The 24,973-nt window shown below is 44.6% G+C and overlaps 1 protein-coding gene and 1 long non-coding RNA gene across 5 annotated transcripts; one reads left to right on the forward strand and one right to left on the reverse strand.

Moving 5' to 3' along the window:
* The first annotated feature begins 4,741 nt into the window (after window positions 1-4,741).
* On the forward strand, window positions 4,742-10,761 carry LOC310840868. Its single transcript, XR_014562224.1, has 2 exons — window positions 4,742-5,413; window positions 5,677-10,761. It is a non-coding gene; the product is annotated as an uncharacterized lncRNA (long non-coding RNA).
* Window positions 6,223-20,559, reverse strand: CLN8 (CLN8 transmembrane ER and ERGIC protein). 4 transcript variants are annotated; one of them, XR_014561941.1, is made up of 5 exons: window positions 20,263-20,474; window positions 16,760-17,444; window positions 9,905-11,613; window positions 6,707-9,771; window positions 6,223-6,514 (listed from the first exon to the last, which is right to left on the reverse strand). XR_014561941.1 is itself a non-coding variant. In XM_083730800.1 (3 exons), the coding sequence occupies exons 2-3, from the start codon at window positions 17,300-17,302 to the stop codon at window positions 11,290-11,292; spliced, it is 867 nt and encodes a 288-aa protein (XP_083586926.1). In that variant the 5' UTR covers window positions 17,303-17,444; window positions 20,263-20,474; the 3' UTR covers window positions 6,223-11,289. The 4 variants fall into 4 exon arrangements, 1 of the variants encoding a protein (XP_083586926.1); XR_014561940.1 differs by having other exon boundaries at window positions 6,707-11,613; window positions 20,263-20,559; XR_014561942.1 differs by having other exon boundaries at window positions 6,223-9,771.
* Window positions 20,560-24,973: the final 4,414 nt, after the last annotated feature.

Below are 24,973 nucleotides of genomic sequence, written 5' to 3' on the forward strand. Positions count from 1 at the left end.
GAGACGGAGCTGGGGAGGAGAACAGGCCAGGCGCACACACGCACTTGCGCGGCCAACTCGGCCGCTGTTCCTGCAAGGCAGATGGAGCAAAAAACAAACAAACTAAAAAGCCTCCATTTTAGGCGTGGAAACCCTCCCCGCAGCATCCCTGGTCTGTTTTCTTCCTAGCAAGTTTCCTCTCCAACGGGTGGGGCGGAAAGTTAGGGGAGCCCCTATTAGCAGGTGGAGTTGCACTTTTAAAAAAACACCATGATAAATTTAAGCGGAGAAGCTTTGGCTCAGTTGGTTAGAGACAGTGCCGGATTTATGTATAAGCTAAACAAGCTATAGCTCAGGCATAGGCAAACTCTGGCCCTCCAGATGTTTTGAGACTACAGTTCCCATCATCCCTGACCACTGGACCTGTTAGCTAGGGATGGTGGGAATTGTAGTTCCAAAACATCTGGAGGGCTGGAGTTTGCCTATGCCTGAGCTATAGCTTAGGGCCCCACTCTCTTCGCCCCCCCCATATACTACTTCTTAATTGTATTTCACTATTAATATTATACTTCTTAATTGTATTTCAGTTCAATAATTACTTTGATAAAATACATACAGTGGTACCTCGGCTTAAGAACAGTCCTGTTTACGAACGATTCAGTTTATGAACTCTGCAAAACCAGAAGTAGTGTCCCAGTTTGCAAACTTTACCTCGGCCTAAGAACAGAATCCGAATGGTGGAAGGGCACCGGCGGTGGGAGGCCTCATTAGGGAAAGCGTGCCCCGGTTTAAGAACGGTTTCAATTTAAGAACGGACTTCCGGAACGGATTAAGTTCGTAAACCGAGGTACCACTGTATTTTGTTACATGCAAATGGCTTTAGATACCTATTAGGTCCGTAAATTACCATATAGCATGTATTCAACACGAAAAACAGTGACAATTTGTTGTTGACAAAGGGCAGCCGGACATATAAAGGGCCCCATTACCTTCAGTAGCTTAGGCCCTCATCAAACCTAAATCTGGCCCTGACTGATGCTGATCACGCTGAGGTTGCAGGCTCAATCTCCATATGGGACAGCTGCATTTTCCAGAATCTTAGCATTGAAAGGGACACCAAGGGTCATCTAGTCCAACCCCCTGCAATACAGGAACCTCAGCTAAAGCATCCAGGACAGATGGGCATCCAGCCTCTGTGTAAAAACCTCCCAAGGAAGGAAAATCCACAGCCTCCCAAGGGAGACCGTTCCACTGTCAAACAGCTCTTACTGCCAGAAGGTTTTTCTGTATGTTTAGCCGGAATCCCCTTTCTTGTAACTTGAAGCCATTGGTTTGAGCCCTACCCTCTGGAGCAGGAGAAAACAAGCTGGTTCCCTCTTTCATATGCCACTGAGGTTATTGAAGATGGTTATCATATCTCCGCTTTTCCAGGCTAAACATACCCAGCTCCTTCAAGGGCTCCTTGTAAGGCTTGGTTTCCAGACCCTTGATCTTCTTGGTTGCCCTCCTCTGCACACGATCCAGCTTGTCAACATCCTTCTTAAATTGTGGCTCCTTGGGGCTGCTCCTTCTGAAAATGCCTCACATCATCTACACATTCCATCAGTTTGCCTCAGAAGCAATGTGTTTTGGACACTGTCTGCACCTGACCTTTTTTAAAAAAAAGTTTCTGAACTGGCTCTTTAAAGACGGCACAGAAATAATCATGTTTTACTTGTGGTAAAGCTGCAGAAGCTAACTAGGTTAAAAATAATTGCTGTGCCAAATCCTAAAAGCCCAAAGGGAAATTGAAGACTGCTTCCTATGCTGTTTTAGGGTGCTGTGTGATATTAAAATAATAATAGATTGACATATCTCTCTCCCACCCTCCATTATGTTGGCAGGTTCTCTGCCTTTCAGAGACACACAATAAATATCTGGCAGGTGCAGCACAGCTTTTCCTATTGTTATACACCTCCATGCTAGAAAAGCTGTGCCTGCTGAATTTTTGCATGCCACAGCTGTTAAGGGCACAGAGCCTCTGTCCAAAAACAGGGTAAGAGTGCCAACAGTACTTCTGTTATATGGGCACAGCTGCTGAGGCCTCTCTTGTCCCACCCAGAGGCTGTGCCTCCACCCTACGACAGGACTCCCTCTGATCCTGGGCCCAAGCTATTTAAAGCTTTAGTTGAAAAGGTAAATCGCCAACACTTTGAATTGTGCCCCAAACAAACTGGTAACCAGCGCGGCTGTTGCAGGATCGCTGCAACATCACCCAAAGGCAAGTATTCATCCATTTTGGTCCAGATTGCAGCTCCTATAAACTCCTCAAGACTCTTCAAATATAATCCCCCTGGTAGAATGCTTTGCCATAATCCTACCTGGGTCCATTGGTCAGATCCAACCTTCTCAGGAACAGCTACTGCATCAGGCTTAACTGGCCAAAGGCACTCCTGGCCATCACCTGTTTATCCAGGTATAAAGTCAAATCCAGGGGCACCCCGATTCTTCAAGGAAAATACATCCCCCATTCAAAACAGATTGAATCAGTGGTAAATCTCCTTCTGGACCAGGAGCTCATCTATGAATTAAGATGTACTTTTTTAGCCATCATGTAGCTCGATATTACTTTCAGGCACCAATTCACAGTGCTAACAAGACATCTCCATAGCACTAGAAGTCATCAATAAATCCCCTCAAATCCTTTGGTGATCAGCATCTTTCCTCCACACTATTTGAGTACAATGGAGGTTGCACAAGACTAGAAGCAAGAGAACTGCTAATAGGTTACACACAGTTCATGAAGCTTTGATGTGGAATTCATTTTGTTAATTCCATGCTCTGAAGTCCACATGAGATCCTTAGCAAAATCTTAGGAATGATGGAGGGAAACGCAAAGCTTTGAATCCAGAGGCAAACTCATGAAGTAGTGACTTTTCCTTAGTCATTTTATAGAACAAGGTCTTGCTCCGTGTTTTCTGTCCTTGTTTGCTGGTAAGTGGGGAACCTAGCAGTTCAAAAGCACGCCAAAGTGCAAGTAGATAAATAGGTACCACTCCGGTGGGAAGGTAAACGGTGTTTCCGTGCGCTGCTCTGGTTTGCCAGAAGTGGCTTAGTCATGCTGGCCACATGACCCGGAAGCTGTACGCCAGCTCCCTTGGCCAATAAAGCGAGATGAGCGCCGCAACCCCAGAGTCGGCCACAACTGGATTTAAGGGCAATCAGAACTTATGGGAAGCATTTGGTGCCCCATAGGGAACCAATTCAGGTTTAGAAGTAAGCATGGCTTAGAAGCACCAATTAGGGCACTTTCAGAATTGTGCTCCCAGCATGTCCCTTTTTTAGGCTCCCACATTCCTAAAAATATGTTCTAACCGCCCCATAAAACTCTCATAGGACAGGTAACTCTTATACCCTCCAACATTTCTCTGACTAAAAGAGGGACATCCTATTCCATAAATCATCATCATCATCATCATCCTCCTCCTCATCATCATTTGACTGTGTTGCTCCAGCCACTCTGGGTGGAGTCCAACATATATAAATAGGTAATAAAACATGAAACATTTAAAAATTTCCCTTTACAGGGCTGCCTTCAGATGTTTTCTAAAGGTTGCATAGTTACTTACCTCCTTGGCTCGGGGGTTGCATAACTCCATACCACTCAACATTTCTCTGATAAAAATAGGGACGTCCTAAGAAAAAGTGGAACATTCTACAATGAAATCAGGAACAGGGATGTCTTCTGTAAATCCAGGAATGTCCCTGGAAAATAGGGACACTTGGAGGGTCTGAATTCTTTAAAGTTGTTTTGTCACCCTACAAATTTCCCCAAGACACATGCAAAACTGTAGCTAAAATGAGTGTGTGTGTGTGTGTGTGTGTGTGTGTGTGTGTACCAGAGGAATAACTTTCATTCAACCGGAGAGTCAGATAGCAGGTGACCTTCAGATACACTCTATTTATATAAAATTCTATAAATTATACATGGCTTCTCAATCAATATTAGGCTCCGTTCCAGGGATCCCCCTTCCCCAGTAGGAACAGAACAATTTCAGAGCCTGCAGTATTGATTCATTCCTTAATATTTCTTTCTCAGCACCAGCTTTTTATCCATTAAGATGGGATTTCTCCTCCCCTCCACCTCCAGAATGGGCCATTCTAAAATCACTGTTAGCAGAATCAGTTCACCATTTTCCCACCCCTCTGGCATTCAGATACGTGTGTGTGCATTCCAAAATGTAGGGACTTTTTCTGTTTGCACCATAGGAAGAGTTTGGGGAGATGCAACGTAATTGGACGTAAAGGTAAAGGTAGAGGGACCCCTGACCATTAGTTCCAGCCGTGGCCGACTCTGGGGTTGCAGCGCTCCACTGGCTTTATTGGCCGAGGGAGCCGCGTACAGCTTCTGGGTCATGTGGCCAGCATGACTAAGCCGCTTCTGACGAACCAGAGCAACGCACAGAAACACCGTTTACCTTCTCACCAGAGCAATACCTATTTATCTACTTGCACTTTGACATGCTTTTGAACTGCTAGGTTGGCAGCAGCAGGGACTGAGCAACGGGAGCTCACCCCATCACAGGGATTCGGACCGCCGACCTTCTGATCAGCAAGTCCTAGGCTCTGTGGTTTAACCCACAGCGCCACCCGCATCCCGTAATTGGACATAGCCAAGTACAAATCTAAACCAACAGGTTGACAACGGGAAGGAAGATCCCCACCATCAGGCCACTTTTCAGTAAATTACATATAATACGCCCTATTATACCTGATAATTAACCCCCATCCCCACATATTATACATATTTAAAAGCATACTTCATTTGAAATATTGGTTGGTTTCTCAAATCTGGGTCTCCAGCTGTTGTTGGACTAAAACTCCCATCATCCCTGACCACCAGTCCTGCTAGCCTGGCTTTAGTTGCGATGCTCTAGTGACCTCCTTGACTGCTACAAGGCGCTCTGCACAGACCTGCCCTTGAAGACACTCCAAAAGCTGCCACTAGTGCAGAATGCAGCTGTGCCTAAGATTGGCAGGTGGGGCAATCTGATGGGACCATGTGCCACTAGTCCATTGTTGGCAGCCATCTGCCTCGAGAGACAATGGAGTGCACCTCCGGGAGTGAAGTCAAACTGCTGTGACCTTCCTGGGGTGGAAGGCTGGGCAGTGTATATATGGAGGTCCTGGGCTGTCCGGACAACAGGACCCCCCCCCCTCTCAGCCTCTCTAATGTGGTCCAAAGCGAAGCAGAGCAATACGTTTGGCACCGGCTTGGCTGCAGGAGTTGCTGGAAGGAGGCATTCAAGACGCCATCCTACTGTCTCCGAATTTGTGTAGGGTTTAATCCTCAGCATTTTCTTCTTCTCCCACAAGGTAGCGTAGATTTAGAATAATAGTTTTCCTTATCCTAGACAGGCTCCCTTTCCAGACCAACATGCCCCATCTGCACCAAGTACCATATTTTTCGCTCCATAAGACGCACCAGACCACAAGACACACCTAGTTTTTGGAGGAGAAAAACAAGAAAAAAAAATATTCTGAATCTCAGAAGCCAGAACATCAAGAGGGATCGCTGTGCAGCGAAAACAGCAATCCCTCTTGCTGTTCTGGCTTCTAGGATAGCTGCGCAGCCTGCATTCGCTCCATAAGACGCACACACTTTTCCCCTTACTTTTTAGGAGGGAAAAAGTGAGTCTTATAGAGCAAAAAATACAGTACCTCTCTTTTTCAACCTCTTCAAAAAGAGGCTGCTTTGTCAGTTGTATTATCTTTATATTTTGTCATTTGCTGGCCCGGCTTCCTTTGGGAGGAAAGGCAGGAGAAGTACATATGTAAATAAATGAAACAGAATTTCCAGTCTGAGGTCATACGTCACTGAACACCGGTTGTGAGGGGAGGTCTATTTTCTCATCATATCCTGCATCTGGGCTTCCTGGAAGTTATCTAGCCACTATGGAGAGCAGGATGCTAGACGGACCGGCAAATCTACTGCTTTCAAAGCACAACATTTTAATATCAACTTCATTAAGAAGAAAGCGATCTAACTGGCAAGCCCAGAGGGGAGAACCCCTTTTTCATTAGTGCACTAAAAGGGAGCTTAGCATGACAACATGGATATGCAAAGCATTTCAGCTGCAAACAATATATTGCAAGGCTTGCGAAGCCGCTGTGATTTAAAGGAAAGAAGAAGAATGTTTCCAAAAGCCCCCAAATACACCACTAGTGCAGAGATGGGGGAGGGGGAAGGAGGAATCACACAGCTTAGTATATAAAACACTCTTTATTATACAATTAGAAACAATTTTTTAAAATAGGGATCACACACCAGTTGCATGTGACAGATAGTAACTGATGGGGGTGGGGAACAGAGACTAAGCCCCCCTCTTTATTGCAGTTCGAGGACATAAGACAGAACAGTTGCCTCTATTCAGTCCTACCGGCTCCTCCCAAATTCAAGACTCATGTTAAACTACAAAAGTGCAAGTAGGCATGGTGTTAGCTTACATGTCTTGGTCCCATCTCTGCAGCACTGACATTATAATGGGAAACAAACCTGCTAACAGAACAGAAATCCTAGGAAGAATTGAACAGATGGGTGGCACTTAGCCTCTCCTGAACTGCCCTATTTCCTCCTGCCAAATGCCTTCTTACAGCAATTTTGTCCTCTGTAACAAATGGCCTTCCCATTTTGCAGCCCCTCCTGCAGGGAGAAAAAAACTATTCGGAACTGCCAGGGAACATTTACTGAAAGGAACACACATGGAGGAAAAGGAAGGATTTGCTCCCCTTAAAGCACGAAGCCACGCGGAACCTGGTTCTGCTAAAACGAGAATCAGAATTGAAACCTGTATATGCACAATAGGCAGCTAACTTCCAGAAGGATCTCTGGCCTCAGACTGTTTTTTTTCTCCCCCCACTCACTTTTCAGTAATTTAAGACCTTTGAGGAAAAAATGCAGAGACGGCTGTTGCAAGTTTGCAAAACTGCACCAAGGGGAAATACTATTAAACTAGGGAGTAAATGGGCTCAGCTTCGGCTGAGGGTAACATTTCGGCGACAGGCAGAACGGATCGAGGGAATGAGGACGTGTGAATGCAGCCACCTCAGCCAACAGTGGAAGAGGTACAGGGTTAAACTCAAGATTTCTGCTGCTAATGTATTTTGCACCATGAAAACTTTTGCCGACTTTTGATTCTGCACAGCTTGAACCACGGAAGCATCCTTTTCCCAGATTTCCCACCACCTGCCCAGCTCTGTGTAAACAGGCTGTGGGCCAAGTTGAATTCAGATCAGCTCTTGTCTGAGGTAAGCTCATACTGAAGATAAGCCCTTTCAGGTTTATTTCACCTACTTCCCCTTTTGAGACGCAGAGAAGATGATCTCTGGGGGAAACCGAACTTCTGATCAGAAGCAGACTAGTAAAGCGAACTTGTTAACTCATTTTCAAAAGCTGCAAGGGGATTATATTCCAAAATGTAACATTACACATTTTCCGGACTCTGTGTGTGTGTGTGTGTGTGTGTGTGTAATGCTGCAGCTGAAAACCACCTTGGGAGTTCTAAGAAAAACAATTAGGCCGGGGTTCTGTGACAAAATATACTTCTTAGTTCACCAGACCAGTGGTTTTCAGTGTGCTGTGGCACCCTGGGGTGCCTTGAATGATGGTCAGTGGTGCTGCGGGCAACACTGGCCTCTGTCATTCCCTCCCTTCCTCTTGAGGCCCTCTGGAGTCTCTGCCTTCCAAAGGGACGTGCAGCTGTTTGTTGCAGCAGCCCTGACTACAACTTCCCCAGGCGAATGGCGTCCCTGGTGCTGGCCAAGGGGTGCTGGTCGCTAGGAGTTGAGGCAGCCTCAGAGTAAGCAAGCAAGTGGGTGAGGGAGCCCAACCAGCCGGTCTGCCAGCCCTTGCTGTTGGGAATGGACAAACAAATCCCAGACCCCTGTGGGACCGTTGTGAGGAGGTGGGGGGCAGCTCAGAGACCGGGCGTGGTAGCTGCGGCTGCCCGGAGGACTCCCAAGGAGAGGTGAGAGGAGAGGAGGCCTAGGAAACACTCCTCAAGGGAGGGTGTTCAAAGAGGGTTGAGGGGTTGCCAGCCCTGCAAGGGGTGACACAACTGGGCCCCCACAGGGGTGCCAGAGAAAAAATGTAGTTGGTCAAGGGAGCTATGGACTCAAAAAGGTTGAAAACCTCAGCACTAGACCACTGAATGAAGGGGGAGGGAGGAATCTTCATCCCCACAAGGTTTCAGAAGTGAGTCACATTGACTTAGACCAACCTCCCTCTCCATTGGAATAGCCCTTTTGTATAAGCTTTCACACACAAATAAAAACAAGGTTACACAAAGGACACACCGATCCTCATCTGTTCGCATCAGAATATTTCGAAGGAGTTACAATACTTCTGGGTTTTCAGCGTTCGCGAGCCGAAATGTTCGAGTACCAAGGCGTTTGAGAACCAAGGTTTCACTGTGCTACGGTTCATGGGGAAATTGTTCCATTTGGTTGCGTACTTTTGGGTGTGTTTCATTTATTATTTATGCCTGTTTTCGTCATATAGTTATGTAAACCTCTCCCAGTTTTGTAAGCCGCCTGGAGTACGGTTTTAACTACGGAAAGGCGGCCTACAAACAGAACAATTTTGATCTTATGTTCGCTTTGCCTCACAGAGCTCAACGAGAACCACCGACAAAATTATTCAGCTCCATCGGCATACGTCCTGGGGTTTCATACCTTGCTGTTACATTGAAACAGTAGAAGGTAACAGGTACCTTTAAACAAGAATAATATATTGTGCGTTGCATTCAAAGCTTCTGCTCTGATCACAAAAGGACCTTTTCAACCCTGGGAAGACTTCTGTGAACAGATACTCCCATCTATCAATGGATGGAATATTGCTATTAATCACCATGCTTTGAGTTTCCAATGCTAATTTTCTATAGTTGCATTTATGCTACCAAAACGTGCTCCCTCACTGCTATTACTCCACCCAAGTACATGCCAGGACAAATGCACATTACCCTGGGTGTAATTCCTCTGTGCTGGACCTTCACAACTATACATTAATGTCTATTTACCAAGGGAAGAGGGAGCAGAAGAGAGGGAGGAAAAAACCCTGTATTTAACATGTCCTTCATCATGCTAATTTTCCACCAGCAGTTCCATCAGTATGCATTAGTGAATGGAAAAACCTCGTTTCCCTTACACCTCTGCACCACAGGTTGGAATGCAAAGCTACACAGCAGGAAGAATTATGCACTCAAAATAAATAAAAACAAACGAACAATCATGCCTTCAGTGCAATCCTGTCTACTCAGACGTAAGTCCCACTGAGTTCAGTCAGACGTAACTCACAGGCAAGCTTAGGTAAACTGCCTCCATGCAATAATATCCTTTGCTGATTGCATATATTCTGCTTGTCAAAACAAGCGAACTATACATCGCAATGGCCACCAGGTGTCAGCGTTCCACAACTTTCTGCTGGAATATGGATTTTTTGAACAAGTTTCCTGTAACTTCTTTAAAAAACAAAAAACGATTTACAACATTTACACTGGGAAAGGACGACTTTCCTCTAGGACCTTTCAAAAACCTTTGGTACCTTTTCAGAAGCACCTTAATACCTGACACTTGAAGGGGATAGGGCTGAGAAGGATAGAGGTCTGATGTTATAAATAGGATTTTTAAAATATAGTCTTTTAACTATAGTTTAAATTTACGAAGCAAAGGGCAAACACTCAGGGTCTTTTAGCAGTTAAGGCAGTACTAATTAAGTGAGCCCTGTAGGGCAAGTTCACCCACTAGAGCAGGCACCTCCAAACTCGGCCTTCCAGATGTTTTGGGGACTACAACTCCCATCATCTCTAGCTAACAGGACCAGTGGTCAGGGATGATGGGAACTGTAGTCCCAAAACATCTGGAGGGCCGAGTCTGGGGGTGCCTGCACTATAGTATTCATCGCTAAATTCCTAGCAACCAGTTGGGGAGCTATTGGAAACTGCTCAAGAGATCCAAAATCTGCTCTCTGCCCCTGTCTGGTAAACGCGACACAAGTTTTAAAAGATGAAATCTAAAACCTCTCTGGGGTGCACTGGAGCTACTGATCCCTCTGAGCCCAGCTGGTCATGGAAGAAACAGAAGCAGAGGCACAAAAATCAGGCCAATCCCTGCATCAGCTCCAAGTTAGCACACAGATCGGGCCCGACGCTGTTGCCAAATGGTGGCGAGACCAGCTTAGGACTGGCTCAGCCCTGTTCCATTAGGGGGGCTTTCCACGGGCAGGGGTGCCAGCAGCGGGCATGTCTTATGGCCTGAGCGCAGAGGGGTCTCCACTCCGGCTACACACATACCGCCCCCAAAGTGCAGTGTAAAACAGGGGGTCAGGACTGTTATGAAAGAGGTGCCAAAGGCTTGCAGCCGTCTATCCTCAGATATTTTAGACTAAAACTCTCACCATCCTTTCAGAGCTGGGAACCCAAAAGATCCGGAAATCTCCAGGTTGGGGGGGGGGGGGAGGCTGGCTCATGCTACATAAAGGTGATTGTGCATCTCAGAGGAAATTAAACTCACAGCCTGCAAGAGGCAAAAGGGGCATGTTTGTGCATGTACGGTGCCATAAGGAACGAAACCTGTAAGACCAACCCTGGCATTCTGAATCATCAAACTACCTCTGTTTTGATGACCTGGCTATTCTAGAGTTGCCCAGCAGTGCTCTTTGCACTAGTGTTGCCTCTTACACTTTTCTGGTGTCGACTGCACGCAAATCACATTGCTCCACCTGCTCTACAACTCTATTATTATTTTTTTTAAAAATACACTAGGTTAACGTTCAACACTATTTGCAAGCGGAGGTTTAAGGCTATGAGCACCGACTAATGAAGAGCTCAGCATGTCTGTAAAACTGAGAGCGAGTCTAGAAAGATGGGGGTCCATCTGGAAACACCACCTGTCCCTGGTGACATTCTGGAGACAACCAGAATAGTATTCTGGACAGTGATCTGGTGAATGTGTTTGCGGCAGCTCTAAGAAATGGAAGGCTGGTACCCAAAACTGGATCACAGCCAACTCATCTCCTGCTTTCTCTCGTATTCAGTTCTCTCTTCTACATTTCTTAAAGTATGCAGATGTGCAACACAGATATTTAAACCAAATTTGCAACGCCACAGTTATTTGATTAAGAATACTGATAAGAAAACTGCGGGCTAGTAATAAATATGTTTCAGATCCCTTAACTCAAAAAAACTGAAGCTTCGCGATCCTGCCTACCCGAGCTACCTCCACCTGGCCTTTTTTTTTAATATCGGTTCCCGAAGAGGCCTAATAATGTTGCCGTCACAACCCTTTCTTCTGCAACACGTCCCCGTTGGGTTTTGGGGACGAGCCGTTTTCCATCGCTCTATTGGCAAAGTTCCAGTCCACGGGGCAGAGGAGCTGCTGAGTCTTTTTGTATGTCCAGTAGGGGTTAAGTATTACGGTGACGGCACTCATCCCTGTGAAGACGACAGCAAAATGCAGGAGGCCCAGGTTCTCCACAACAGCGTTCCAGTTAGAAATACACACCCACCACATGTGGTAGGTAAGAATCATGCGGCAATGGAACATGTGGATCATCAGCCACTGGTTTGCCTTCCAAAAGGAAGTGTTTGCCAAGCCGACCTGGAAGAGAAGATAATCAAAAGTTAAGACTCTATATAGAACACATATTTTTCATGGGAGTTATATTCAGAACACATTTCACCTCAAATAACACCACCAAGAACATGTGCAAAGTTTCCCAGTACAGTGGTGCCTTGGTTCCCAAACAGCAAAAACCCGGAAGTGTTTTCGGAAGCCGAACGGCCGATGAGGCTGTTGGCTATTGTTTCCAAGGCACCTGCACCAATCAGAAGCTGGGCCTTGGTTTTTGAACATTTCGCAAGTCAAACGGACTTCAGGAATGGATTAAGTTTGGCGCTTTTGTTTTTGCTATTTATTTTGCGTTTTTTGTTTTCGAGGCTTATTTTGGTTAATTTATTTTTGTCACTGTGTGGAACCCAGTTCAGCTGCTGATTGACTGATTGTGTGACTGCGGAAATGGATAAAAAAACCCCCCATCCAAACAATGACTATCATCAGTGCAGGTAAGGGAAAAAAAACCTAATTTAAAGTTTTATCATCTACAATACTGTCTTACTTATTTTATAGTGTTTTTTTTTTTACTTTATTATACAATATTTTATTATACAGTACATTGATTATTGCTTTCATTTTATGGATCAGTGGTCTCGTTAGATAGTAAAATTCAAATTAATTTGCTGTTTTAGGGGTTGTTTTTAAGAGTCTGGAATGGATTCATCTGTTTGGCATTACTTTCCATGGGAAAGCACACCTTGGTTTTGGAACGCTTTGGTTTCGGAGTGGAATTCCAGAACGGATTAAAAGTTTGAGAACCAAGGTACTACTGTATAGATATTTACACACCAAACTTTCTGGAAGTCAATTGTTTTAAAATGCCAGGAGGCTTTTAAACAGCCATCTTCCAAGAGGAAGAAACACACTGGCATTGAAGGCAATAAGTTTGGGCAATGACTGATGACTGGAACGTGAAGATGACAGGCATCTCAGAACAGCAATACGGGTTGTTCCCAAGAGCTGATACTAAGACATGCACCTTTCTCAATCAGGGGGTGTGGTACCTCTGAGGACCAACAACAGTTCCTCCTCAGCGTCTTAGAAACTCTGATCTATAAGCTAGGAGCCAAATGGCTCCTTAAGCCAAGGATACAGTAGCCAGGATGGAATGTCTAGTTGCCCATTTGGGGGCAAGGCAGCTCTAAAATCTTATTTTTCAAAGGATGGACGGACTGTAATGGATTCTCAGTTAAACGTCTGGCCAGCTCAGATGACAACCTTGAGCTCAAGTTAAGAGCTTTGAGAACTTAAAGAAGAAAAGACACTTGATCCAGGGACTGTCCACACACACACACACTGAGGTCCAGCGCTGAGGGCCTTCTGGCGGTTCCCTCATTGCGAGAAGTGAGGTTACAGGGAACAAGACAGAGGGCCTTCTCGGTGGTGGCGCCCGCCCTGTGGAACACTCTCTCTTCAGATGTGAAGGAAATAAGCAGCTATCCTATCTTTAAAAGACTTCTGAAGTTTTTAATATTTAATGCTGCACTGTTTTTAACATTTGATTGGGAGCCGCCCAGAGTGGCTGGGGAAACTCAGCCAGATGGGCAGGGTATAAATAATTTCTTCTTCTTCTTCTTCTTCTTCTTCTTCTTCTTCTAATATATGTATGTGTCCTGTTCCTTCCTCTTTTTCTCAATTGTCTCATCACCTGAGAATGCTCTTCACAACTGTGAGGTAAGTGAAAACAAGCTGCAGCGATTCACACTGTTCACTGCTCCTGCTCAGGCTGCACAGAAAAAAGTATTCTCATTACATTACAAGCCATTCTCATTACATTACAGATCTTAAGGATAACCCATAGTATTAGAAAAGAACACAGGAGAAATCTTTGCATGAAGACCCAACACAGCAGTGAAGTTTGAGCGCTTATAGTGAACAGCTAAGCTTCCCAATGCAGGAGCCTGTTAATTTAATGTTTACTCAAAAACACAGAGTCAGCATTTGGGCGAGTCTGCCTTAATTAAACTCTTTAATGTGAGTTAAAGAAAAAGCTGCTACCAGATTGTCCCTGAATATGGAATAAGCAGGTTCCATTAAACCAAGTCCAAAAAAAGGCTTGAAACTGAAGACAAGTTTGTCTCTAGAACTTTACAGAAGGAAGGTTTCTTGTTCTCTGTCACGGATGGCAATCTCTCTACATCAAAACACAACCAGCAGAAAGACTCACAAGCAGTGATGTATCTGAGAAACGTACAAAACGGAAACAATAATACAAACAGGACAATCGACAATAGAAGAATCAGTTACAAATCAATTTCAACCAATAAGCCTTTTTCAAAATGTGTCGCAATTATCGAAAGTCCTTGGGGGAAAATATTTTGAACCAATGTCTTTGGGGAAATGTATCCAAAGTCCTCATGTGCATTTTGTATTTTGACTCAGCATCTTTCTATCTTGTTAACAGGCTGTTGTCCAAGATGCATGTTGGATTGTTTGACTCAAGTTGCATCTAGCCTTTCTTTCCAGGACCAGAAAAGAATGCTCTCCCATCATTAAGGCCCCCTAAAAAAACTAAACGAAAACACTATCCAAAATCCCTTTTCAGAGGCTGCAGGTGGATGAAAGAGAGAAGGAAGGAAAACTTGCCTTCCATGAACTGCCTAAAGCAGGCATAGGCAAACTCGGCCCTCCAGATGTTTTGGGACTACAATTCCCATCATCCTTGACCACTGGTCCTGTTAGCTAGGGATGATGGGAGTTGTAGTCCCAAAACATTTTGAGGGCCGAGTTTGCCTATGTCTGGCCTAAAGCTAACTTATCTTAGGATCGCTAGATAAATCCTGGCTAAAACTGGATTCCACAGGGCTGCAGGTTTCAAAACCGCAGACTATGTCTATTTCCAACAAAGCAAAATAGGTTGTTAGTACAAACTTCCTCTTTATATGGTAAGAAGATCATGCCACAGTTTCTAAACAGGGGACAACCTCACCACTTTAAAGAGTACGCAAGAGAAAGATAAATGTTTAATTGTTCATTTGACTCAAATGCTGGCGTGGTTTCTTTGTTTGTAAATAGCACCCTGTGATCAGCATGTCATCCCCTCTAATTTTTGATGGGTGGTAACACACAAAACAGTATTATTATTATTATTGTTTATTCAAATTGTACACCACCCTTTATCAAAAGATCTCATGCATTTCCTGCAAAAGAGACACAAACCTCTAATTCCTGAGTATGCTCAAGTTACCCAATATCAGAACTGCTAGTTGAAAAGTAGAGCAAGGAATACAAGATTAATAGGTGAGAGTACTCCTGAGCAGGTGCGGAGTGCCTTTCCCTCAAGATTAATGCCCCAAATGGAATTAATCCCAATGAAACACAGAAGAAGAAGAAGAAGAAGAAGAAGAAGAAGAAGAAGAAGAAGAAGAAGAGTAGTTTGGATTTGATATCCCGCTTTATCACTATCCTAAGGAGTCTCAAAGCGGCTAACATTCTCCTTTCCCTTCCTCCCCCACAACAAACACTCTGTGAGGTGAGTGGGGCTGAGAGACTTCAGAGAAGTCACCCAACAGCCCACCCAGCAGCTGCATGTAGAGGAGCGGAGACACAAACCCGGTTCACCAGATTGCGAGACTACCGCTCTTAACCACCACACCACACTGGCTCTCTCCCAACAGCTGTTCAGTTTGTGAGAATGTTCAGAATTTTGGCAAGCGAAGTCAAGAACAGAGTTTGAATTTGCTATCTTCATAAAGCCGAGGGCACCACACTAACAACACCACATATTGGTTTTGAACGATGGTCACTTTCCACTGTTTATAGCTAATTCCATCCAGAAAGGATGCCTGAAAAGTCTAAAATCAAGGGTGGTTTCTGTTCTTTTATGTGCAGGCGATGGGGTTCTCCTGCATGTGTAGGTCTAAAAACATAACAGTGGGAGCTTGGTGAATATTGTCAATATGGAAAATCTAGAGATGAATTACTCAGAAACCAAGGCTATGGTCTTTGAAAAAGGAAGGCAAGAAACTCCCGAGTGTTGTACTTGGCAATAACAGCTAGAATATTATTTGCACAGAAATGGAAGGAAGAGAAGTTTTAGACAAAGGAGGAAGAGCTTTTGAAAGTAATGGACTATGCAGATATGGCAAAGCTGATAGTGAAATTATAGAGATAAAAATGATGAACTTTATATAGAGTACTGGAGGCCTTTCAGGGACTATTAAAAAAATATATTGCAGTCAAATGAAATCGTGGGCAGGATTCGAGATAAAAGCAGCGGACGAAAAATGACAAAAAATCATTGTAACAGAGAAACTTTCTGTAATCGATAATGATATAATGCAGTAGAAAACATTTGAGTAAAAACGCTGTGGAGGTGAGGGTGGGATGTCAGCTTATGAAACAATAAAATTATTTTGACTGGAAGGTTATTGTGCAAATGTTTTGAAAAGCCTGAGAACAAATTATATATAAAGAAACTCCTGAGAGTCAACAGATGAGCAACCAACAGATCACCATTACAAATTCAAAAATCTAGGTTTTTGTTGCTGTTTTATAAAAAATACACTTTCTGGGAAGACTTCTAGGAAGGCCATAAGCTTTAAGTTAGAAGCTTGGGTGCCATACTAGACCTTTATCAAACAAAGGTTGGTTGTCTAAATGCCCCTGGCCAGGAGACTGGACCTTTGAAGATCACCACCCTCCAGAAAAGATGCAAACCTGACAGTGTTCATCTGAGCAAGGTATTAAAGGCCGCCTTTGTCCCCTCCAGGCCTTGGCAGGCCAAGGTTCTCAGACGGAGCTCTTTTGAGGCACCACAGCTCTGGCCTGCCTTGCCCTAAAGGCTTCCACTCAGAAGACAGGCCAGACAGTTTGTGATGGTGGTATTAATAGGACAGTGGTTTTAGACCAGGGGTTGGCAAACTTTTTCAGCAGGGGGCCGGTCCAATGTCCCTCAGACCTTGTTGGGGGCCAGAATATATTTTGAAGGGGGGGGGGAGAACGTATTCCTATGCCCCACAAATAACACAGATATGCATTTTAAATAAAATGACACATTCTACTCATGTAAAAATACGCTGATTCCTCGACCGTCCGTGGGCCGGATTTAGAAGGCGACTGGGCCGAATCCTGCCCCCAGGCCTTAGTTTGCCTACCCATGTTTTAGACCTTTGCTCACCCAACATCTCACCTTTAAAAGCATCCACGATATGCAAGTGAAAGGCGTACTCATCTCCAGCAACATTCCCATCAAGGGGATGTAGTGCCCGGACTTTATGTTGGTGACCAGACCGAAAAAGCCACCGAAGGCAAGGAAATGGTGAACGACTAAGAACAAGTCAAATGTCCTGAAGACAAAGTTGGAAACATGAACAGCTACATTTTCGAGCAGGAAGAAGCCAGAGGCTATGAGGCAGTTGAACCAGCTCCACTCCTGCTGGGAGTAAACCTTGTTGGCTTGAAAAACCGGATCGAAAAGCAAGGCCCACAAGCCGGCGACACAACTCTGGATGCCAAACACGCCTCGCGTAGCAGCCAGGTTCCAGAAGACTTTCTCCTTCGCCGGCAACGAGCGGTAAGTGGCTACCAGCCCCGAAGACAGGCAGTGTGAGAGGCAGAACACTCCCAAGTAGAGGAAGAAGCCGGCCGCCACTAGCTTCAGACGGACTTCCCACAGAACGTAATTCCATGAAAAGAGGGACGAGGATGTCGGCCCAGCAGTTTCAAGATTCATTTCTTCAGTTCACGCTGCAAAAGCTGAACTTGTGAGAGTGTGTTTCCCCACACGCAGGAAGTCCTCGCCCACGTGTCGGGCCTGCTTAAGGATCTCGAACTTCTGCGGTTATATTTAGCTGTGGCCCAATACACGCTGCCATCTGCAGAGGAAAACAAAGAGGAAAGCTATACAGTGGTACCTCAGGTTACAAACACTTCGGGTTACAGACTCTGCTAACCCGGAAGTAGTACCTCGGGTTAAGAACTTTACCTCAGGATGAGAACAGAAATTGTGTGGCGGCAGCGGGAGGCCCCATTGACTAAAGTGGTACCTCAGGTTAAGAATGGTTTCAGGTTAAGAACGGACCTCCAGAACGAATTAAGTTCTTAACCAGAGGTACCACTGTAGAAAGCTATATGCATGTTTGTGTGCCAAGGCATGTGGGCACACTCATGCCTCACTAGTAGCTCTAACAACTTGCAATCAAGTGATGATGCACGCATTAGCAATAGCAGCACAATTAACTGCTTTCCCACGTTCTCTGCCCACTTCCTTCCAGGTAACATCTGGATCCATTGAGGGCAGGGCCGGTGATGGGGTTCCTTGTCACCCATCATCAGCCCCACCCACATGGCCCCAAATGTTTTATTGCGTTTTTTGTATTTTGCTGGAAGCCATCAGAGTGGCAACCCAGTCAGATGGGTGGCATATAAAAAAATAAAATTATTATTATTATTACTTGTCACTGACAGGTAAAGGGCACTGAAGTGTTCTTCCACAAGGGCTTTTTACCAGTCCTTGGTGTGTAGGGCCTCATTTAGCAAGCTATTACATACGGTATATCCACACAAGCGTGATTCAGATTATGGTCTTAATTGAATATAGCTTAAAACGCATCTGTATAAAAGCTCTAAGCGCTGTTTGTAACCATTTTGGAGAATTTTTTTTAACCAGTTGTCGTGCTTTCAATTGTGATTTCTGCATTTGTAAACAACTTCTACTGTGTTTGTTTAACTACCAAATAGAAAACAATAGTTACCAAGTCAGGCAGAAACAAAACAAAGTAGTTATCTGATGAACAAGCAAGAGCAGCTATGAATACAACCAAGCAGGAAATATCTTGAACAGTTCGGCTGAAGAGTCCCTCTCCACCACACACACACACACATCACAAAGTTTCAGACTATTTGTCCACTCAGCCCAGAAACATCTCCTCTGAGTGGCAGAAGTTCCACACATCAGCTGCTACCTGTTCCTTTTAACCTGGAGATCCCAGGGATCAAAGGTGGGGATGTCTACATGCAAGTGGGTCACTGAGTAGTGACCCATTTTCTATAATATAATATGACAAAAGAGCACAATTCTGTCAACAAATACTCCACCCTCCTCAGGCCCCATGCAACTACTGCATGCCTCTGAATCATGGGCAAAGAATCCCATGCCAACAAATGGTCAGTTGTTTAGCATTTTAGTGTTTTACGACCATGATTTTACGGTTTCATGATGATGCACTTGCCCTTAGATTGTTTTGACATGGTTTGGTTTGGTTTTTTTGAGCTGGCAGTTTATTTGGTTAAAAAAAATCTGGTTCCAGCCTTACTTATTTCAGGAGACGTATATTGAAATAGTCTACCTAAGTGTCTTGCTTTCATGTTTTACACTTTCAGCTCAATTACAGTGGTACTTCGAGTTACAAATGCCTCAGGTTACAAACTCTGCTAACCTGGAAGAGTTACCTCGAGTTGAGAACTTTGTCCCAGGATGAGAACAAAAATTATGTGCCGGCAGCGCAGCAGCAGCAAGAGGCCTCATTAGCGAAAGCGCGCCTCTAGTTAAGAACAGTTTCAAGTTAATAACAGACCTCCGGAACAAATTAAGTTCATAACTAGAGGTACCACTGTAGTCCCTTAACTATTGAGCACTTTACTCATAAGGAAGCCTTGTTGAGTTTAGGGACCCTTATTGATTTCAGAGAAGGGAAGAGAAGAGGGAGCAAGTTAAGGAAGAGGAGATAACTTCAGAAAGTTTTAACCACACACAGCGGACAACACTAATCACAATCCATCTTCATGCTGTGTCTAGCCTGTCATTTCTATTGTGTTTTTGATATGCCCCCCAACAAGCATTGAGCATTGAATTGAGAAAAAGGAACAGCTGCATTTCAGGCTGTAACACGCACATGATAAACTAAGAGCAGTTTACTTTTCATCAGGTTCCTGTTAATACATGAGAACCGCCTGTCTAACAAGCCAAAATTAGACCAGGCCATGTTATTTTGTCACGCAAAGGAACAATTATAAAGGAAAGAATGATCAGCTAAAGACAACATTACCGCAGTTTCTGGTTGTTCCACTACTCTTTCTAAAACACGCTAGCTCATCGATCTGAGAGGTCATGCGAGGTGCTGTGGTTTAAATCGCCTCCCACCCTCCCAAACCGTCCTTCGGAGAGAAAGCAAACAGAACAAAGTTCTCCATGAGATCTGCTTTCCAGAGCAGGGCCGGCCAATAACGGTTAATCGCATCCTGGCTTCCAAACCTACTGATCCAAATTCACCCTTAGGAGGAAGATATTAGAAAACAGCAAGGAATCGGGGGGGACGCCAATAACAACCTCCTCTCCCTCTCCGCCCCCACCTACCAACCAGCCCCCAGGAATGCCAGCTTGGCTCCGCGACCGTGGGCGCCCGGGGAAGTGGGCGCCATGCAGAGCGCATGGCTCTGGCACCGAACTTTGTGGGTGCCCAGCCCCTCCGTGGGGAATTTTGTGGGTGCTCAGGCACCCAGAGCCCCAGGGAGATGTGGCACCTATGTCAGCCCCACCGGATCGCTGAAGTTCACCGCAACTGACACAACAGCCCAGACGATGAAACGCACCCCAAGAAGCGCCGGGTAGCTCTGGAAACTTCGCCGTTCCAACCCCCCGATTTTGGCCTCTGTGGAAAAAAAGTAAAATAAAACGCATGTTGTGCTACTTACCGGATCCGATGTTGCAGGGACTGAGGCCTCCAGTCACTTGATCTTGTTGCTGCTCCTCGCAACTGCCCTACCCCGGGCTTCCCGTCATGCGCCTCTCGGCGAATCGGCGGACGGCGAAACCCTGGTGCGCCAGGAAGCGCAAGGAGGAAACGAGGCGCACGCAAAGGAGACACATAAACAAGCATGCAACTGCTTCCCCTGGTCCTCTTTCTCTCTCTGTGTGTGTGCGTGTTTTTTTCTTGGGGTGGGGGGGTGGAGCCCTGAAATTTGGAGCAAACCATTTTGTTCCACCGGCAGGGGGTGGAGAGGATCGAGGAGGAGGAGGAGGAGGAGGAGCGCACCGAGCAGGAGCAACCAGCCTCTCCGCCCTTGGGTGGGAGGGATCCTGGCCTCCTCGGCCGCAAAGCGTAGGAAAAGCATTTTAGGCGAGCTTGCAGGGAGAGGCCGCGTTGCAAAATCGGAGGAGACGCCGTTTGTTGAACCAAGCAAAAAGGTCCCCCTTGTGATGTTAGCCGCTAAATAAAGAGATCGCGTCGCAAGCGGCGCCTGACTCCCACTCACGTGACGAGTTTCACGAGGCAAATAAGCCTTTTTGAAAAAGTGCTAGTATGAGCGCTTGGTGTGGATGCAGCAGAATTCACTTCCAAGTAAATAGTTGCAGGATCAGATTCAGCACGGCTATAATAATGATAATGATGATGATGATGATTAGACTGCCCTGTAGCCGCAGGTCTCAGGGCGGTTACAGAAATCACAGGGCGGTTATAAAACCACAATATAAAAACAAAATACATGATAAAAACGAAAATAACCCAATAAAACCCTCTCCCCAGCACATTATAAGAGGGCATTGGCTACAGAGGAACGTTTTTGCTGGGCTCCTAAAATGTATAATGAAGGCACCAGGCAAACCTGTTCCACAAACGGGGAGCTCCTGCAAATTCCTGTAATCTTGTGTGTAGGTACTTGGAAATAAAGGCCATTTGTTTTTATTTTTGGGAAGCATGTGTAGGATGGCTGCCAGGCCATATATGTCATAGAGTCACAGAGTTCGAATGGATCACAAGGGTTATCTAGTCTTTTGCCCAACATGGGCCTCTAACAATTCTGAGTTTAAGGGTCTCATGCTTTACCTGCTGAGCTATCCCAGGAAATAAATATCACTTACGTTTCATAGGACTTACTCCACAGAAAGCGAGCACAGGATTGGACAGCAGCCCAAGTACATTTACTTGGGAGTCCGGTTGTTAGGGTAGTAAGTACCAGCTGCAATTCACTGCCTGTTTTAGAGTGAAGCTCTGCTGTGTTTAGTGTGGTTTTATTTACAAGCATGCCTCTTACATGCGAGTAAGCCCTACTGAATTACTCATGCAGAGGATGAGCAGCGCTTGCCCTACAATCCAAACACGCATAACAGGGGGAAAACCCCAAGTATTAACTACTCCCTTAACAACGTTGACGTTGCAGTGACAGTGAAAAACAGGCAATCAAAAACAAACTGACAATTAGTACATTATTTCTAATAACCAGCACGGGAATAATACAGTTTAAAATGCCACTTGAAGAGGAAAGTAACTGCGCCTCAGAGATGCTAAAAAAATTATGGCATGTTATGTGTCTGCGGCAGTTCTGCTAGCTGAAATCTTGAGACGGGTGTGCCAATTGCACAACAGCCAACGTGTTTTGTGTAACTCATATTTCACCATACTGTATAATTATTGTGGGGAAGTAAAAATGGTCCCCCTGCCTGCTATGTTCTGTGGGGTGCTCAGGGTGGCCACGCTGCATCTGTTCTTATTTTCTGATCCTTGTAGTTAAGAATAGGTAGTTGTGGGGCTGTCCCTTTTGGTTTCTTAAGAGGCTCCTATCTCAGCAACAACAATAGGGTTAGCTTTTTCCCACTATGGAGATTCAATGGTGGGAAATCAATGGACCATTAAGATGAGAGGGCAACCAAGATTATCACCAGGGGTCTGGAAACCAAGCCTTATGAGGAAGGGTTGAAGGAGCTGAGTACAGTGGTACCTCGGGTTACACACACCTTATGTTACAGACCCCGCTAACCCAGAAATAGTACCTCGGGTTAAGAACTTTGCTTCAGGATGAGAAGAGAAATCGCGTAGCAGCAGCAGGAGGCCCCATTAGCTACAGTGGTACCTCAGGTTAAGAACAGTTTCAGGTTAAGAACGGACCTCCAGAACGAATTCAGTACGTAACCAGAGGTACCACTGTATGTTTAGCCTAGAAAAGAGGAGACTGAGAGGAGATACGATAGCCGTCTTCAGATAGCTAAAGGGCTATCGCACGGAAGATAGCGCAAGTGTGGTTTTTCTTGCTCCAGAGGTGGGATACGAACCAATGGCTTCAAGTTAAAAGAAATGAGATTCCCAATAAACATCAGGAAGCACTTTCTGACAGTAAGAGCAGTTTGACAGTGGAACGGTCTCCCTTGGGCATGGGTATGGCCAGGATTTCTGTTGAGGGCACAGCCAAAGTTGCTGAGCTTTTTTTTAAAGGAAATCCAGTTTTTCTAAATAGAACATTGTGGGAGGCAGGCTGCTACTGGGAGACAGAACCTCAGATAACTGAGTCCTTTCAATGCTTTTCAATGCTTTTTGTTTTGTTTTTTAAATTAAGGGTGCTTTTATTATTGTACAAGCAGCATACAAAACTGATAAGCTGTCAAAGGTATGGAAAACAGTAGCCACTACTATTATCAAACAGTAGACCGAACAGAATTGCTTGCTATTATAATTACCATATATACAATTAGGTAAAGACTTTGTAAAAGGACAAGAGTTTTTTTACATGATTTCAGTGGAGAAAACTTGCATAACTTTTTCTCTGGAGTAGAAAGAGGGTAATGAGTACTTTCCTAGAACTATTCCCTTCTTTAGCTTAATTTAACGCAAACAGTATTCTAATGAAAGAACATGATGCAAGTGATATATATTATTGAGGAAAAAGATGCTTGGATGCAACTTTAGATTAGTTGTAACATTATTGAGCAACCTTGCGAACTCAAATTGCTTCCAGCTCAACACTAGTTTAAGACATTCTGAAGAAGTGTTACAAGCAACTCGGTTCTCTTGTGCTGCTCTAGAATCCTGGGTTAAACACCAAGTGTCATCTACTGCCCCTTCCCCAAGGAAAGTAAATCAGATTACATATGCTTCACCCTTGATTTGAAAGTGAGAATAAATGACAATTACAATTTGGAGCTAGGAGGATTTGGCCCATCCCCTTTGGAGCTTGTGGTCTCTCTTTTTCCGGAGGTTTTCAAGCAGAGGTTGGCTGGCAATTTGCCGTAGCATCTTGAAAGACAATCTTTCCTCATTTGTCCCCTGCTTCCTCTATTTTTGTTTTTGTATTTTTGCAAAGGGCCCAAGAAGAGGCAACAAAGTACTGCCCTCTTTTACGTGCCCCTTGCGTTAATTTGTTCATTAAAAATCAACATGGCATATTTTCCTCCTCGGTGCTTTCTCATCTCTCTGACCTCCAGCTTGGCTTGTCACTCAGGACAACTGTGCTCACAATCAGTATAAAATTCGGACATCCTGTAGTGTAAGCAGACAAGTCATAGCGTAATGAAGATCAGGAGTGGCGCTGAATTACTGCCCGTGACTCTCTTCCGAAAGGCATTCACTGCAGAAAGTAATTGTTATTTCCTTCTAGGCGAAGACATATCACCGTACTTCCTGTGCACCAAGATCTATGCAGATAGTATAATAATTTTCTGAAGGGTGGGTGGGGTTAGCCTGTATGCCTGAGTCTTTCCTAATTCCTGGGTCTGGCAAGGATTCAGTTGTTGGAATAGCCAGGCCAACGTCTTGGTCATGGCCCAAATATGTTTTTTTTTATATAAATATTTATTAAGATTTTTATAAAAGAAAAGCATAAATAACAAACAACATTGCTTATATCATACACAAAATTTCATAACTTGTTTGGACTTCCTCACGTCTCCTGCTCCCACTTACATTGTTAAAAAGTTTTTTCAAGCAAATTATCATCTTGTTTACAATCTTATATCCACTCGTTTAAATATAATCTAATAGTTCTCCCAAAGGGTTTGTCTTTTCCTTAATCTCACTTATCATCTAATTCCAATCTAGTTTAGTGGTGGCCAATTATTTATGAATAAGCATCCTTCTTAACATTCAATCAAATTACAATATTTTTGTAAATAAGTTTTAAATTTCTTCCAATCTTCTTCCATCCTTTCTTCTCCCAGGTCTCGGATTCTGCCGGTCATCTCTGCCAGTTGCATATAGTCTATCAGCTGCATCTGCCATTCTTCCAGTGTGGGTAGATCTTGAGTCTTCCAATTCTTGGCAATGAGTATCCTTGCTGCTGTTGTTGCATACATAAAAAATGTTCGGTCCTTCTTCTGGCCGACAATACCCAGGAGGAAGGCCTCTGGTTTCTTAGTGAAGGTATACTTAAATACCTTTTTCAACTCATTATATATCATTTCCCAGAAGGCCTTCACTTTAGGGCAAGTCCACCAGAGGTGAAAGAATGTTCCTTCATTTTCTTTACATTTCCAACATTTATTATCAGACGAATGGTGTATTTTGGCAAGTTTAACTGGGGTCATGTACCATCTGTATATCATTTTCATTACATTTTCCTTCAAAGCATTACATGCAGTGAAGTTCAGCCCAGTGGTCCACAACCTTTCCCAGTCCTCAAACATAATGTTGTGACC

Source organism: Podarcis gaigeae (genome assembly GCF_964106915.1).
Source record: "Podarcis gaigeae genome assembly, chromosome: 3".
Classification (NCBI taxonomy): Eukaryota; Metazoa; Chordata; class Lepidosauria; order Squamata; family Lacertidae; genus Podarcis; species Podarcis gaigeae.